Raw genomic sequence first — 15935 nt, forward strand, 5'->3', positions numbered from 1 at the left:
TGGACAGGCACCAATGCACAGCATGATTTCGTGCCCGGAAAGCGCGAGAGATTTCGATGGATCTTCGTGCCCAGCCAGCCTTTGTCAACTGCTCCTGCCTCCTCCTGGTGGTTGGTGGTGCCGTGGTTGTGCGAAGCGAGCCACTCGATTCGATTGACCATCATGTGATGTACTCCTGGAAGAATGTGCGCACTGCCCAGGAGGGCGACATGGCCATACTTCAGCTCACTGCGTGCCTTTGACCCTGCCCTGCCAGCGCTTTCCAACGGCCAGTAGCCGAGTCAGTATCTAAGAACGTGTTTGGTAGCCTGGAGGTTGCATCTAGAGAGCAAAAAAAAAAAAAAAAAAAAAAAAAAAAAAAAAAACCTTAGCGGTTGGTTTAACTAGTTCTCAAAGCACCTCTAGACAACTAGACATGTTCCTAGAGAAACGCTCGAATGGACCGTGCTTCCTTCTCAACACTAGCAATACCTGAGGTAGTTCTGCTCACCCTTTCTTAAACTCTTTCAGGTACTACTCTTGTAATAAACACAAACATGTTTTGAATTAAAATAAGTTGTACATGAAAAAGATGATTGATATGAATCCATTCACCAATTTGTTTCAAGTTTTGTTTGCCGTAAACCGTGTTTTGTCTTCATGTTTAGCGTTTTTTTGAGCGAATTTTCTTAAATTCGTCACACATGATCAACTGTTTGAAATTTCCTTTGAAGAGTAGGTTCACCCCACCGTTGTAAATATTTTCTTTCGGGAGATGTAGACAGATAGATAAACAACTCGCTAATATAATGTAATTAGTACGTATGTGCTAATTTATTTGGGTGCACTGTAATCTGTTGTTTAAAGTCTCACTTGTCTTGATCATCTTGTTCATCTGTTCATGGTGGTAACCACCCTCGGCATTGTGGTATTTCCTTGCAGTCGTCATGGTATGCATTGTGCTCGATTCCGTGGACGACGACATGATCATGGTAGGTGAGCGGTGAGAAAGTGTAATCAATGGTGTCACGTCACCAGGTGGTATTTCCAGACGCCGCCCTGGTAGACCTTGTGCCCGACTTCGTGGATGGCAATATGGTCATGATAGGTCAGAGGTGGTAATCCATGGTGGTAGCCACATCAGCACCATGGTGACATTTCCATGCACCGTCATGGTAGCCCTTGTATCTGGTTTCGTAGACAACGGCATAGTGATGATTGTGGTATGTGAGAGGCGGTAATCCATGTCGATAACCGTTGTGGCCACCATCAGCGGTGGTATGATGGTAACCTCCGTGGCCACCATCGTTGGCGATGGCATGGTGGTACCGTGTAGGTGCAGCCAATGGCGACACCGACCTTGTTGTGCTACGCCAGAAGTTTCAGCCTATCATATTCAACCTAATCTTGCACGCACGTAGCGTCAACCACCTTGGCCATCTTCGGCGAGAGTGGCATGCTGGTCAACCACCTTGGCCATCTTCGGCGAGAGTGGCATGCTGGTCTTTCTAAGCGTCAGCGTGTTGTCAGGCTTCGTGGGCAACAACGTGAAGCTCATTGGATCACAATAAGGAGGTGAGAGATAAGGGCATGTACAATGGGGGCAGCACCTACCTACTGCCCCAGATTTCCATGTAAGCAAAGAAAAAAAATGGGAGGTAAAAATCAACCACAACATTCCAAGATATCACATGCAATGGTCCTCACAATCTGACTCAAACTACTTTTTCCCCACCTCTTATCTACACCACCGGCTCATCTCCTCTCCTCTCTCTCCTCCCTCTCTCACACTTTTTCAACTTTAGCATTGAGGAGGTGGGATCTCCTGCAAGAGACCACTTTAATCTGCATGTGCTGATTAGGACCATCCAAACCTACATAGCTGTCCACGGTGTAGCATTGGCCATGCCCTAAGGTTGCCATGTGAACAAATGGCAGAGACTAAAGCTGAGCTCGGATGTAACCAAATAAATTGGGCCTTGTGTATCTGCCAAAAAAAAGTCCTCAGAAGCTACCAAACAAATGGCCAAATCTAATCCAAATTTCGTTTGCAGCGCTTCTCATCTCCTCGCGTCAGTGACCCCTAAATCGGGACCAGACTACAAAATAGGTGCTAAACATCAAATTCCAGTTCAAAAAATGTACTCCCTCTAATCCATGAAAAGTATCCAAAAATTTGCACTAATCTAGCAGTACAAAGTTTAGCTTATTTTGAACCGGAGGGAGTAGGTACTATGTACAGAAAGGGTAACTGAAAGCGGCGGCTCACTGCAAAGAACGGAGAAGGGAGAATTGATAGGACAGCAAGTCAAAACGTCCGGTCCCCTGCGAACCCCAGGGAGGACGGAATGGAGCTGCATCAGATTCATTCTAATTTAAGGTTGTCAGTCAGTCACCATCTGTGGCCATGACCGTTAGCCAACGTCAGAAACTTTACTAGGAGTAAAGTCTCAAGAGAATGTCAGAAATGCGTGTTCGTGACAACACAAGGATTAGCCAATTGCTTGTTATTGAGCACAGTACTAGTTTAGTACAGTCAGCGTAAGTTGAACTAAACACCCAGTTTCTAATCCCTTCCTGCCCAAACAAGCCACGAAGGGAAAACCAGTGATCCTCAGTTCTTGGGTCAAATGAGAAAGAAACTGGCATGATCAACAAATGATCTCATCTGTCAAAAGCCTGAGACAAATGGAGGTTCGGCTACAACGCAGAGAGCAAACACTACCTGAGCCTGAGCAGCGAGTAACTTAGATCTTTGATAGTAGCTTCAGGAAGGAAGTATATGCATACACTGAATCAAAATCTGAATTCCTCATCTATATCAGATAAGCTATCTGGGGGATCATACACAATCATATCAGGGAAAAGCTCCAGAAACTCTCGTTTTATCTTCTCCCTCAGCGCCGGATATGGGATCAGGCCTTTCAGTATAACCCGGAACGGCAAGGAGAGGGGCGGCTCAGGGGAGCTCCTCATGTCTTCGTAAAACTCCATCGCCAGATCTATCAGGCCAGCGTCGCAGAACACTCTTACGATGTCGCCATAGGTGTGCTGATCAAATAGCACATCTTCAGACTTCAGATCTGCCCACACCTGCCTTGTCTCGTCGATCTTCTTGTTCCTAGCTAGCATATGCAGCATGTCTCGGTACAAGTACATATCGGGTCGATACCAGATCTCTTTCCGCACAACGCCGTATATCTGTAAAAGCAGATAAATGCTTAATCTTACAGAAGCCTATGGCACTTTAAATAGTATAAAGTGTTGCTTATACACTAGTCTGCTCTAGGTTGCAGGTACATGGAGTTTTGGAAACATCCACCTAACCGCACAACACCGTATATCTGTAACAACAGATAAATGCTTAATCTTACAGAAGCCTATGGCACTTTAAATAGTATAAAGTGTTGCTTATACACTAGTCTGCTCTAGGTTGCAGGTACATGGAGTTTTGGAAACATCCATCTCACCAAGGTAATAATGACATAAGTGCATGTCCCACAAATGCGCACTGCATTTTGGGGGAAAATGCACACCGCACAACTAAAATAGCTTAAACTTCCCCAAAAAAATGGAATGGAGTTGGAAGTAAACTTCTCTGAGATGAAAGGAATTATAATCTGAATAGATAATATAAAAAACGATTGCCAAAGCATCAAATTTGCATTTTAACAACTATCAGCATGACTGACACCGATGTGCATCATACTTTAAGTGAATAATAATCATTCAAGCTTAATGAGGAATGACGCGCCAAACTGCATAGTCCTTTTCTGTGAGGCATTAGGCTGGGATCACCCTCCTAAAATTATGTTGGCTGGGCTGTCTTTGGGGCGATGGCATGGTCAATTTGGACGAGTCGCAGTGACTTAGTTTTTGAGATCAAAGCTGTTTCTTCACCACTACAAGTTATCTATAGAACTATTGCTTTGCTGTCACAGTGGTTGTCACTGGTTCCGGAGAAGCGTAGAGAGTCCATGCTGCTCGCAAAGGAAAAGATTCAAGCTAAAGCTCCAGAACTGCAAGTGATCTGCAGGCGGCAACAAGGAATAGGGTAGGGTGAATGTTGCATGGCACCTGAGAGTGCGTTGCTAGCAGCCATGTGTGCTGTCATGGACAAACTTGATTAGCTCGCCCAGTGAGTTTTGTTTTCTTTCCAGCTTTCGGTTGTTTTGCGCTGTACCGCTCTCGCTTTAGCTTTGGAAGTTTGATAAGAACTTTCTTGGGTATTGTTGTTGGTCGATGGCTGTCTAATGTCCTGAACTTGGCAGCCCTGGATAATTTTTGGTCTTCTGTTGGGAGCTACTCGCCCCATGATTACATTGCCGCAGTGCTCCCTCTAGCTCCTAGAATTCTTTTGGAGGATGGCCTTGCTGACAAGGTGCTGGAACGTACGGAAATCACGGGAGAATTGGTAGCCATTGGCTAATCATGTTTGTCGATCTATGTTTTGATTATCAGTGTTTTCCAATTGCCATGCATCCTTGTGGCACGAACAGGAATTTCTGATATAATTTTGAGACGTGAACTTCTGATGTTGGCTAACGTCTATGTCCTCCCAACAAAAAAAATCTTGTCAGTCTTATTCCTCTCAGTTGCGATGTAAGCTCTTCCATAGCACTTCAGTTAAGTGAAACAGCTCAAGTCCTCAGATACAGACATCTTTCTCTACTGCGCGCAGTTGGTCAGATTAAGCTTTCTCTATATGCCTTCCTTTAGCAAATCATCGAAATCCAAAGGGTCGCTGGTCCTTCAAAGGTTAGAGGCTAGATCATCAAAGTGGTTCTCAGTGATCGTATTCCCAAAAGCTTGCTCTCTTCCTCAATCATGGCCTCGATGACCTCATCCAAAATGGATTAAGTGGAAGCAAACCTTCATCCTTAATGAACTTTGTTCTGGCTTGAGTTTTTATGTTGATGTGGCATCCATGTGTGAGCAGTCCTGGATGGAAAACATCAATGGTTTTGTCCATAGCGAGAGGAGGCAATCATCTGTGTATGTGGGACCATAAGGGGCTGAAATAGTACTCCCTCCGCCCCAAAATAAATTGCTCAAATTTGTTTAGATACATAAGTATATAAACACATTTTAGTTATAGATACATCCATATATAGAAAAAGTTGAGCAAGTTATTTTGAGACGGAGGGAGTATCTATTTTAAACTATTCTGCCATTGCTTAGGATACCACCTTAACGTGAAGTTCTATGCAGACACCACATTAGCCACAACCCACAAGCCCACAACCAGGAACGAATGGTTAGTAAGAGTTTTGAGTGTTCAGGGATGGAATACAAAGCGAATGGTTTTGCTATTGTGTGGTGTTGTCTGGACTTGATCACCACAAAAGAGCACAACAACTTGAAAAAAGTTCAGTGCTGACTGCTGTGGAAGAAAGTTCAAATGAAGAATTAAAGATCACACATCAGAGGTCCAATTCAGCACATCGGATATTATATCCCACAAATAGGACCTCACCATCGGCAAGAGTACCAAAAGCCTATACGCAAATCACAACTACAGAATTTCAGTACTACTACCCAGTGGTGGAGCCAGCAGGTGTTAGGGTGGGGCGTGCCCACCCTAGAATTTCATCTTTGCACATATTTCAGTGAGAAAAATCAGAAATAAAAAAATCTAGCTCTTATATACATGATACCCCATGGTTGCCACACCCTAAGAAAATTTTCTAGATCCGCCACACAACCCAACCAAATTCCAAGCAAATTCTACTTCCAGCGAACTACCGATTTAATAATTACCAACTCAAAAAGCACCTGGATTCTACATAAAAAATATACAAGATATATTTCTGCGTAGGCCAGCTTTAGAAACTCTGGTCTACAATTCAAATAATTTATGTTCCTTAGGTGCAATTAAAGAGTACTTCATAATCAAAAATCCCAAGCATTGCAAACTGGACGCCAGTTCAGACTTTCAGGGTTGATAAAGTATTAGAATCACTAATTTTCTAGGAGTATATCAACATGCACATAGCATGACAGTCGAACTACTTTCAATTCAAACACTACTGAAACCCCATATTGCACCCATTTTCCGGATAAAGCATCGGAATCATATGCTTAATTTTCATCTAGGACGATCTTACTAGTAGAGAATAAAACAACAGTAAGTCGAGCAGACTTATCGGGGTGGAAGCGGGACCTTCATGGAGAGAAGCACGTGGTCCTGGCGCAGCAGTTCAAAGAGGACGGCGAGGAGGTCGGTGCGGAGGAGCCGAGAGACGTGCAATAGCATGTACTGCTCCAGCCGCGGGTGGCCTCCGGCGGGAGGCAGCGCCGCCAGCCGCTTGAGCTGCCCCACCGCCATGAGGCCTTCCTTCCCCATCTCCTTCTTCCGCCGCCATATCGACAGGCTAGGGCTCGATGCCGCCGCGGTAGAGCACGGCCTCTGGTGGAGTTCACACGCGGCGGCCGCCGATTGTAGGGTTTGTAAGAGGCGACGGTGGTGGCGGCGCGGCAGGAGACGGGAGAGCATTTGGGTGCTATTTTTTTTTTACAGCTGAGTGGTGAGTTATTGTGGTGGAAGTGGATGGGCCGCCAGTAAGTGATGCAACCTCGGCCTAACTGAGACCTAAGTGGGGCCTGTGGATCCGAAGGAGCCCAACTTTATTCCATCGGCCAGTTTGCAAGGATTTGAGTCATATATAGAGAATGCGGTGCCCAGTGTTGTGAATGGAAATACTGTGCACAATGTTTGTGCTCTTGGGCTGGCTGTAACCCAAAGACTCAGCTAGCATTTTGTCCTAAAATTATCTTTTTCTTTGTGAAACACAGTACAGACGTAGATTCACATATACATACATACACTCACCTCTATAAACGCATGCACGCACGCCCTACTCATATGAGCACCTCAGAGAGACTGAGTCCAAGAAACTGATCCGACGGGTCTTAATAATGGTTTTTTTCTTCTAAAAAAGCTTTTATGTTTGTGTGCTCTTCCGATCTTCCTTCCAATTTTCTAATGTGAAGATTGTCTACCTGCTACCAAGACCAAGATGCTAACATCTTACGAGAAAAAAATATCCACAATCACATATGGCCATTAACATATCAAACAATACATCTGCATACCTTATAACATGAATACGGGGTAGGAGAACATGAGGAGGAGGAAGAAGAAGGGCAGAGCATGACTAGGGAAAACCGAACTGTGGCCCGCCCAGCCCAGGAGATAAATGCATATGAACTTGTAAAATTTAGGCCACTAAAGGCTAATTTTCGTCTATTTTAGCATATTGGCCCACCCAGGTTTCCATGGAAGCTCGAACGCTCAGAAAGAAGGAGAAAGGCGAGTAAAAATGGAAGGGAAAATGAAAGGAGACAAGGTTATTGATGATGAGTGACTGGTGATGAGCTCCCATTATAGCTTCGAGTCACACATGATCGGTGGTGCATCCATGCCCTAGGATGTTGCGGAGCGGAGCTAAAGTAGAGTGGTATGGGATGAACAGAAGGGCATAGATATCTATAGCATCGTAACACTACGGAGGCGAAGACAAAAGAAAAACAGAAGGAAGTTGACATGGCTTAGAGGAGAAAGTGAAAGGACACGGATGTCGCCTAGAGGGGGGTGAATAGGCGGTTTAAAACTTTTACGAGATGGGCTTAACAAATGTGGAATAAAACTAGCGTTTACTTTATCAAGCCCAAAGCCTATATACTATGGTTCACCTATGTGCACCAACAACTTATGCTAAGCAATACAAGCAACTATGTGATAGCAAGATATATAACTTCAAGCACGATGGCTATCACAAAGTAAAGTGCATAAGTAAAGAGCTCGGGTATAGGAATAACCGAAGTGACGCGGAGACAACGATGTATCCCGAAGTTCACACTCTTGCGAGTGCTACTCTCCGTTGGAGCGGTGTGGAGGACAAGTCACTCCAAATGCATGAGGGCCACCGTATTCTCCTCGAGAATTCCCACCAAAAGGGATGTCCTCGATCCACTATGGAACCTTAGGGAGGTCACCGAACCCGCACAAAGCTTGGGGCTATCTCCACAACTTAATTGGAGGCTCCCAATAAATTGCCACTAGGGCCTTGCCCTTGAAGAATCTCCACAACTTAATTGGAGTCCCCAAGAACACCACTAAGATGCCACAAAGGCCTTGCCCTTGAAGAATCTTCACAACTTAATTGGAGTCCCCAAGAACACCACTAAGATGCCACAAAGGTCTTGTCCTTGAAGAATCTCCACAACTTAATTGGAGTCCCCAAGAACACCACTAAGATGCCACAAAGGCCTAGAATCCGTCTAGGGTTCCAAGAACCCAAGAGTAACAACCTTCTTGCTTTCACTTCCACGAATCATCGTGGAAAGCTCAAACCGATGCACCAAATGCAATGGCAAGAACACCACAAAGATGCTCAAGTCCTTCTCTCTCAAATTCCAACAAAGCTACAAAAGCTATTGGGGGAATAAGAGAGGAAGAACAAATAAGAGGAGGAACACCAAATTTCTCCAAGATCCAGATCTAGTGGATTCCACTCACAAAGAGAGGGATTTGATTGGTCAAGATGTAGATCTAGATCTCCTCTATTTTTTCCCTCAAATGGGGGCAAGAATCATGGAGGGATTGAGAGATAGAGCAAGCTTCTCTAGTTCAACAATGGAGGAGAGAGAGAGTGAGAGAAGCCAACCAGCCCAAGGAGGAAGAAGGGGTGCTTAAATACCCCTCCCATCGAAATATGACCGTTTGGGTATGCTCAGGCCGGATTTTCCGGGCCGGATATTTGCAAAATATCCGGGCCCCGAAAAACGGCTAAGGACCAGAAAAAACAGGGCCCTGGATGGGGGCCGGATATTTGGCCGGATTTTCCCAGAAACCAGATTTTTCGGGGGGGGGGGGGGGGGATTATCCGCCCCAAACTTGGGCCGGAATATCCGCCCCCTGAAAACTGGCAGAAACATGAAACTGAAACGGGCATAACTTTAGCATCCGGACTCCGATTTTGATGATCTTGGGCTTGTTTTAAATCTAGGAACAAGCTCTACAATATCATGCAGGGAACCATCATAATCCAACAATGTAGGATAGAAACAAATGATGAAAGGTTTGACCTATCTAAAAAAGATATACCGGTAAAAACCTCCAACCTTGAAAATGCAACAAGTTGCCCGTGCAAAAACCATTCTTGATGAACTAGAGCTTGTCATGAGAATAAGTACAAGATCTAAAACATCACATGGATAAGATCCAAATAACAACCAAGAAAGATGATGCAAGGATGCAAAGGTTTCAGCTCTCTCCGAACGATACGATCGAGTTACTCACTCGAGAGCCCTCTTGATAGTACGGCAACTAAACTATAAACCGGTCTCCAACTACACTAAGAGACCGGTGAGAAAGAAACCCTATCAAGGGCAAACCTTATACTTGCGCATTCCACTTGAGCTCGATGATGACGATCTTGACCGCAACAAGATGGAATGCCTTTCTTGATTGTGCTTGCTTGACGAAGTCTTGTGGATTGCTCCCCCATAATCCACCATGGGAGAGCTTCTTCTTCGGCGCATCTTCACATATCCATGATCACCATATGGATGGCAAGAGTCAAGCAAAGAATCTCTTTGAGATGGCTCATCTTGAACTTGCACATCATTTCGTTGATGTCTTGAAGTTAAACTTGAGAGATCACTTCATCTTCATCTTCAAGACATACTTGACACTTGAGTCAAGCAAAAAATCTCTTCGAGATGGCTCATCTTGAACTTGCACATCATTTCGTTGATGTCTTGAAGTTAACCTTGAGAGCTCACTTCATCTTCATCTTCAAGACATACTTGATACTTGATCTTCTTCATTTGCTTCTTATTGCAATCTTGAAGCCAACATACGGTCCAAGCATTGCCTTCAAGCATATGATCTCTTCAAGTTGGCTCATCTTGAACTTGCACTTCATTTTGTTGATGTCTTGAAGTTAACCTTGAGAGCTCACTTCATCTTCACCTTCAAGACATACTTGACACTTGATCTTCTTCATTTGCTTCTTATTGCAATCTTGAAGCCAACATATGGTTCAAGCATTGCCTATGAACAACTCCTACAAATATAACTCAATGCAAACATTAGTCCATAGGGATTGTCATTAATTACCAAAACCACACATGGGGGCACATGCACTTTCAATCTCCCCCATTTTGGTAATTGATGACAATCTCTTTGAGAGGGTTTATATAAGGAATTTAAGTAACAAACAAGTTGAATATATAGAGCAAACTCCCCCATAATATATGCATGTGTGAATGATCTTGACTTTCATTGCATATATTGGCATTCAAAGCCTAGTGGAGTTTCCTCTAAATATTCAACTATGCAAAGCAACAAGATGCAATGCAATAAAGGCACATGCTTAAGCACAAAGCAAAGACATAACCAAATTCCCTTAAACCCTCCAAACTTCTCCCCCATTGGCACCAATTGCCGAAATGGGTGAAAAATTTAGAAGGCCAATATAGTGAGAGTTCGTCCATAGCGTGTGCATTTCTCATAATTTGAGTGGAATCAAATGCACGTATCCAATGATGAATATTCGGAAGGAATCACACTATAGATAGGATCAAAGATTGCAAAAAGATAACAAAGTCAAGAAGCTTCAACAAATGAAGCAAGCAACCAAATGAACCACAAAGAAGCTACCAAAAGAAAGATAGATATTATGATAAGATCAAGAAGATTGCTCTAAATAATATGAGGAAGCTCCCAAGGTTTGTGCACAAAACTAGACAATTTGCATTGGAGTATAAAGTGCACAAACATGGAATCATTACTCACATAATATTATTCAAAACAAAAGATACCAAGTGAATCAAACTCTAATGATCACCACAAAATAGTGCCTTAAATAAAATGAGGAAGCTCCCCAAGGTACATGCATAACTTAAATGGTTGCATTTGAATACAATATGCATAACATGGAATCCTTACTCCCTCATTACCATTTAAAACACAAACATTTGCAATAGATCATAGATAGAAAATTAATCTTAACACTTTCAACAAACAAATGGTTGAGCAACAAGTAAGATGCACCATAATAAAAGGCTCAACCAAGAGGATATGTGAAAGACATGATAAAGCATATTATAAGACTATTATAAGGATGAGCAAAAAGCATCATCATAGTCTTCAATGAATTATATTGCTTAGCATGACCAATCAACATGCAACAAATAAATAAGATATCAAATGGAGATGTATCATCTCTTATGTGTATAAGTTTCTCTAAGTGAGAAATATCACAAAGATATTTATCCACAAAGAAACATGCACACACAAAATAGATACACAAGAAATATAGCATGATATCCAAGACGAAGTCATGCAATATACCAATAAGAATTTTTGCTTAATAGCATGGCCAAAGGCTCAATTTTATCTTATGGTACATTCATGAACTTCAACCATAAACACATAAAATACATCACAAATATCCACAAGGGATAGAAGATAGTTGGGATGCTTTGAGAAAGGCAACAAGTATCACAAACGAGGATACTAAAAGAAATAACTCAATTTGCACTTTCATCGATATTGCACATGTGAGAGGCTTGAGGAATTGATATGCAATAAAATTGCTAGATAGGCATAGATGGGATAGATGAATCATGAGCATGATTTTATATGCTTCCCAACATATGTGCTCATCTCAAATTACTCACATTTGCAATGAAGAGGTTTCATTAAAAAAATTGCAAGAAGCATAATATTTGCAAATCAAGAGATTCATGCCAAGATGCAACCATAAGGTTGGATACAAGAAAAGTATGCATGAGAAGATACTTGTTACCAAAATAGCATTGGTGTGGATGTAGTAGATATGTGTTCGTTGATCATCCTAACTTGCCTCAAGTTACCATTGAGTCACCACTTCTTTCCAAGAGTGAGACAAGCATCCAAAGCATATCCATTGTACCTAACACAAAGGTAAGTACAAAATGGTCCCCAAACTAATTGGGTCCGAAGTAGTTAGACACACTACAACATATAGGACAAACTCCACAATACTATGTGCATATAGATATGAAATTGAATTTCATGCACATTGATGCGTGCAATTAACACACGTCCGTTGGGAACCCCAAGAGGAAGGTGTGATGCAGACAGTAGCAAGTTTTCCCTCAGAAAAAAACCAAGGTTTATCGAACCAGGAGGAGCCAAGAAGCACGTTGAAGGTTGATGGCGGCGAAGTGTAGTGCGGCGCAACACCTGGGATTCCGGCGCCAACGTGGAACCTGCACAACACAACCAAAGTACTTTGCCCCAACGTAACAGTGAGGTTGTCAATCTCACCGGCTTGTCGTGAACAAAGGATTAACCGTATTGTGTGGAAGATGATTGTTTGCGAAGAACAAGAAAGAACAAGTATTGCCGGTAGATTGTATTTCAGATGTAAAGAATAGACCGGGGTCCACAGTTCACTAGCGGTGTCTCTCCCATAAGATAAATAGCATGTTGGGTGAACAAATTACAGTTGGGCAATTGACAAATAAAGAAGGCATAACAATGCACATACATATATCATGATGAGTACTATGAGATTTAATCAGGGCATTACGACAAAGTACATAGACCGCCATCCAGCATGCATCTATGCCTAAAAAGTCCACTTTCAGGTTATCATCCGAACCCCTTCCGGTATTAAGTTGCAAGCAACAGACAATTGCATTAAGTATGGTGCGTAATGTAACCAACACAAATATCCTTAGACAAAGCATCGATGTTTTATCCCTAGTGGCAACAGCACATCCACAACCTTAGAACTTTTTGTTACTGTCCCAGATTTAATGGAGGCATGAACCCACTATCGAGCATAAATACTCCCTCTTGGAGTCACAAGTATCAACTTGGCTAGAGCCTCTACTAGCAACGGAGAGCATGCAAGAACATAAACAACATATATGATAGATTGATAATCAACTTGACATAGTATTCAATATCCATCGGATCCCAACAAATACAACATGTAGGATTACAAAGAAACGATCTTGATCATGATAGGCAGCTCACAAGATCGAGCATGATAGCACAATTAGGAGAAGACGACCATCTAGCTACTGCTATGGACCCATGGTCCAGGGGTGAACTACTCACACATCAATCCGGAGGCGATCATGGCGATGAAGAGTCCTCCGGGAGATGATTCCCCTCTCCGGCAGGGTGCCGGAGGCGATCTCCTGAATCCCCCGAGATGGGATTGGCGGCAGCTGCGTCTCTGGAAGGTTTTCCGTATCGTGGCTCTCGGTACTGGGGGTTTCGCGACGGAGGCTTTAAGTAGGCGGAAGGGCAGGTCAGGGGGCCACACGAGGGCCCCACACAACAGGCCGGCGCGGCCAAGGCCCAGGCCGCGCCGCCTTAGTGTGTGGCCGCCTCGTGGCCCCACTTCTTATCCTCTTCGGTCTTCTGGAAGCTTCGTGTGAAAATAGGACCCTGGGCGTTGATTTCGTCCAATTCCGAGAATATTTCCTTACTAGGATTTCTGAAACCAAAAACAGCAGAAACAAAGAATCGGCTCTTCGGCATCTCGTCAATAGGTTAGTGCCGGAAAATGCATAATAACGACATATAATGTGTATAAAACATGTGAGTATCATCATAAAAGTAGCATGGAACATAAGAAATTATAGATATGTTTGGGACGTATCAAGCATCCCCAAGCTTAGTTCCTACTCGCCCTCGAGTAGGTAAACGATAACAAAGATAATTTCTGAAGTGACATGCTATCATAATCTTGATCATACTATTGTAAAGCACATGAGATGAATGCAGCGATTCGAAGCAATGATGAAGATAATGAGTAAACAAATGAATCATATAGCAAAGACTTTTCATGAATAATACTTTCAAGACAAGCATCAATAAGAATTGCATAAGAGTTAACTCATAAGCAATAAATTCTTAGTAGAAAGCTTTGAAACAACACAAAGGAAGATATAAGTTTCAACGGTTGCTTTCAACTTCAACATGTATATCTCATGGATAATTGTCAACACAAAGTAATATAACAAGTGCAATAGGTAAACATGTAAGAATCAATGCACACAGTTTACACAAGTGTTTGCTTCTAAGATAGAAAGAATAGGTAAACTGACTCAACAATAAAGTAGAAGAAAGGCCCTTCGCAGAGGGAAGCATGGATTACTATTTTTGTGCTAGAGCTTTTCATTTTGAAAACAAGAAACAATTTTGTCAACGGTAGTAATAAAGCATATGAGTTATGTATAAGACATCTTATAAGTTGCAAGCCTCATGCATAGTATACTAATAGTGCTCGCACCTTGTCCTAATTAGCTTGGGTTAACACGGATTATCATTGCATAACATATGTTTCAACCAAGTGTCACAAAGGGGTACCTCTATGCCGCCTGTACAAAGGTCTAAGGAGAAAGCTCGCATTGGATTTCTCGCTTTTGATTATTCTCAACTTAGACATCCATACCGGGACAACATAGACAACAGATAATGGACTCCTCTTTTAATGCTTAAGCATTCAACAACAGGTAATATTCTCATAAGAGATTGAGGTTTTATGTCCAAACCGAAACTTCCACCATGAATCATGGCTTTAGTTAGCGGCCCAATGTTCTTCTCTAACAGTATGCATACTCAAACCATTTGATTGTGAAAACCGCCCTTACTTCAGACAAGACGAACATGCATAGCAACTCACATGATATTCAACAAAGGTAAAAGTTGATGGCGTCCCCAGAAAACATGGTTACCGCTCAACAAGCAATTTACTAAGAAATAAGACACATAAGTACATATTCTTCACCACGATAGTTTTTAAGCTATTTTGTCCCATGAGCTTTATATTGTAAAGGTAAAGAATAGAAATTTTAAAGGTAGCACTCAAGTAATGTACTTTGGAATGGCGGAGAAATACCATGTGGTAGGTAGGTATGGTGGACACAAATGGCATGGTTATTGGCTCAAGGATTTGGATGCACGAGAAGAATTCCTCTCAATACAAGACTAGGCTAGCAAGGTTGTTTGAAGCAAACTCAAGTATAAAACGGTGCAGCAAGACTCACATATAAACATATTGTAAGCATTATAAGACTTTACATCGTCTCCTTGTTGTTCAAACACCTCAACCAGAAAATATCTAGACTTAGAGAGAACAATCATGCAAACCAAATTTTAACATGCTCTATGTAGTTATTCATTAATGGGTACAAGGTACATGATGCAAGAGCTTAAACATGATCTATATGAGCACAACAATTGCCAAGTATCACATTATTCAAGACATTATACCATTTACCACATGCGGCATTTTCCGTTTCCAACCATATATCAATGAATGAGGTAGTTCAACTTTCGCAATGAACATTAAAGATAAAGCTAAGAACACATGTGTTCATACGAAACAGCGGAGCGTAATATCTCCAATATAAAGAATGCTAGGATCCGACTTTATTCAAACAAAACAAAAATAAAAACAAACAGACGCTCCAAGTAAAGCACATAAGATGTGACGGAATAAAAATATAGTTTCACTAGAGGTGACCTGATAAGTTGTCGATGAAGAAGGGATGCCTTGGGCATCCCCAAGCTTAGACGCTTGAGTCTTCTTAAAATATGCAGGGATGAACCACGGGGGCATCCCCAAGCTTTGACTTTTCACTCTTCTTAATCATATTGTATCATCCTCCTCTCTTGACCCTTGAAAACTTCCTCCACACCAAACTCAAAACAAACTCATTAGAGGGTCAGTGCATAATTCATATATTCAGAGGTGACATAATCTTTTTTAACACTTCTCGACATTGCACAAAGCTACTGAAAGTTAATGGAACAAAGAAATCCATCAAACATAGCAAAACAGGCAATGCGAAATAAAAGGCAGAATCTGTCAAAACAGAACAGTCCGTAAAGACGAATTTTAAAATGGCACCAGACTTGCTCAGATGAAAATGCCCAA

General features: G+C 42.3%; 1 protein-coding gene across 1 annotated transcript; it reads right to left on the bottom strand.

The window, feature by feature from the left end:
* Nucleotides 1–2521: 2521 nt before the first annotated feature.
* Nucleotides 2522–6498, bottom strand: LOC127295757 (pentatricopeptide repeat-containing protein At1g62350). Its single transcript, XM_051325749.2, has 2 exons — nt 6143–6498; nt 2522–3180 (listed from the first exon to the last, which is right to left on the bottom strand). Exons 1-2 carry the CDS (start codon nt 6473–6475, stop codon nt 2776–2778), a joined length of 738 nt encoding a protein of 245 aa, XP_051181709.1. The 5' UTR covers nt 6476–6498; the 3' UTR covers nt 2522–2775.
* Between the last annotated feature and the right edge of the window lie 9437 nt (nt 6499–15935).

This window comes from Lolium perenne, chromosome 4 (genome assembly GCF_019359855.2).
Source record: "Lolium perenne isolate Kyuss_39 chromosome 4, Kyuss_2.0, whole genome shotgun sequence".
Taxonomy (NCBI): domain Eukaryota; kingdom Viridiplantae; phylum Streptophyta; class Magnoliopsida; order Poales; family Poaceae; genus Lolium; species Lolium perenne.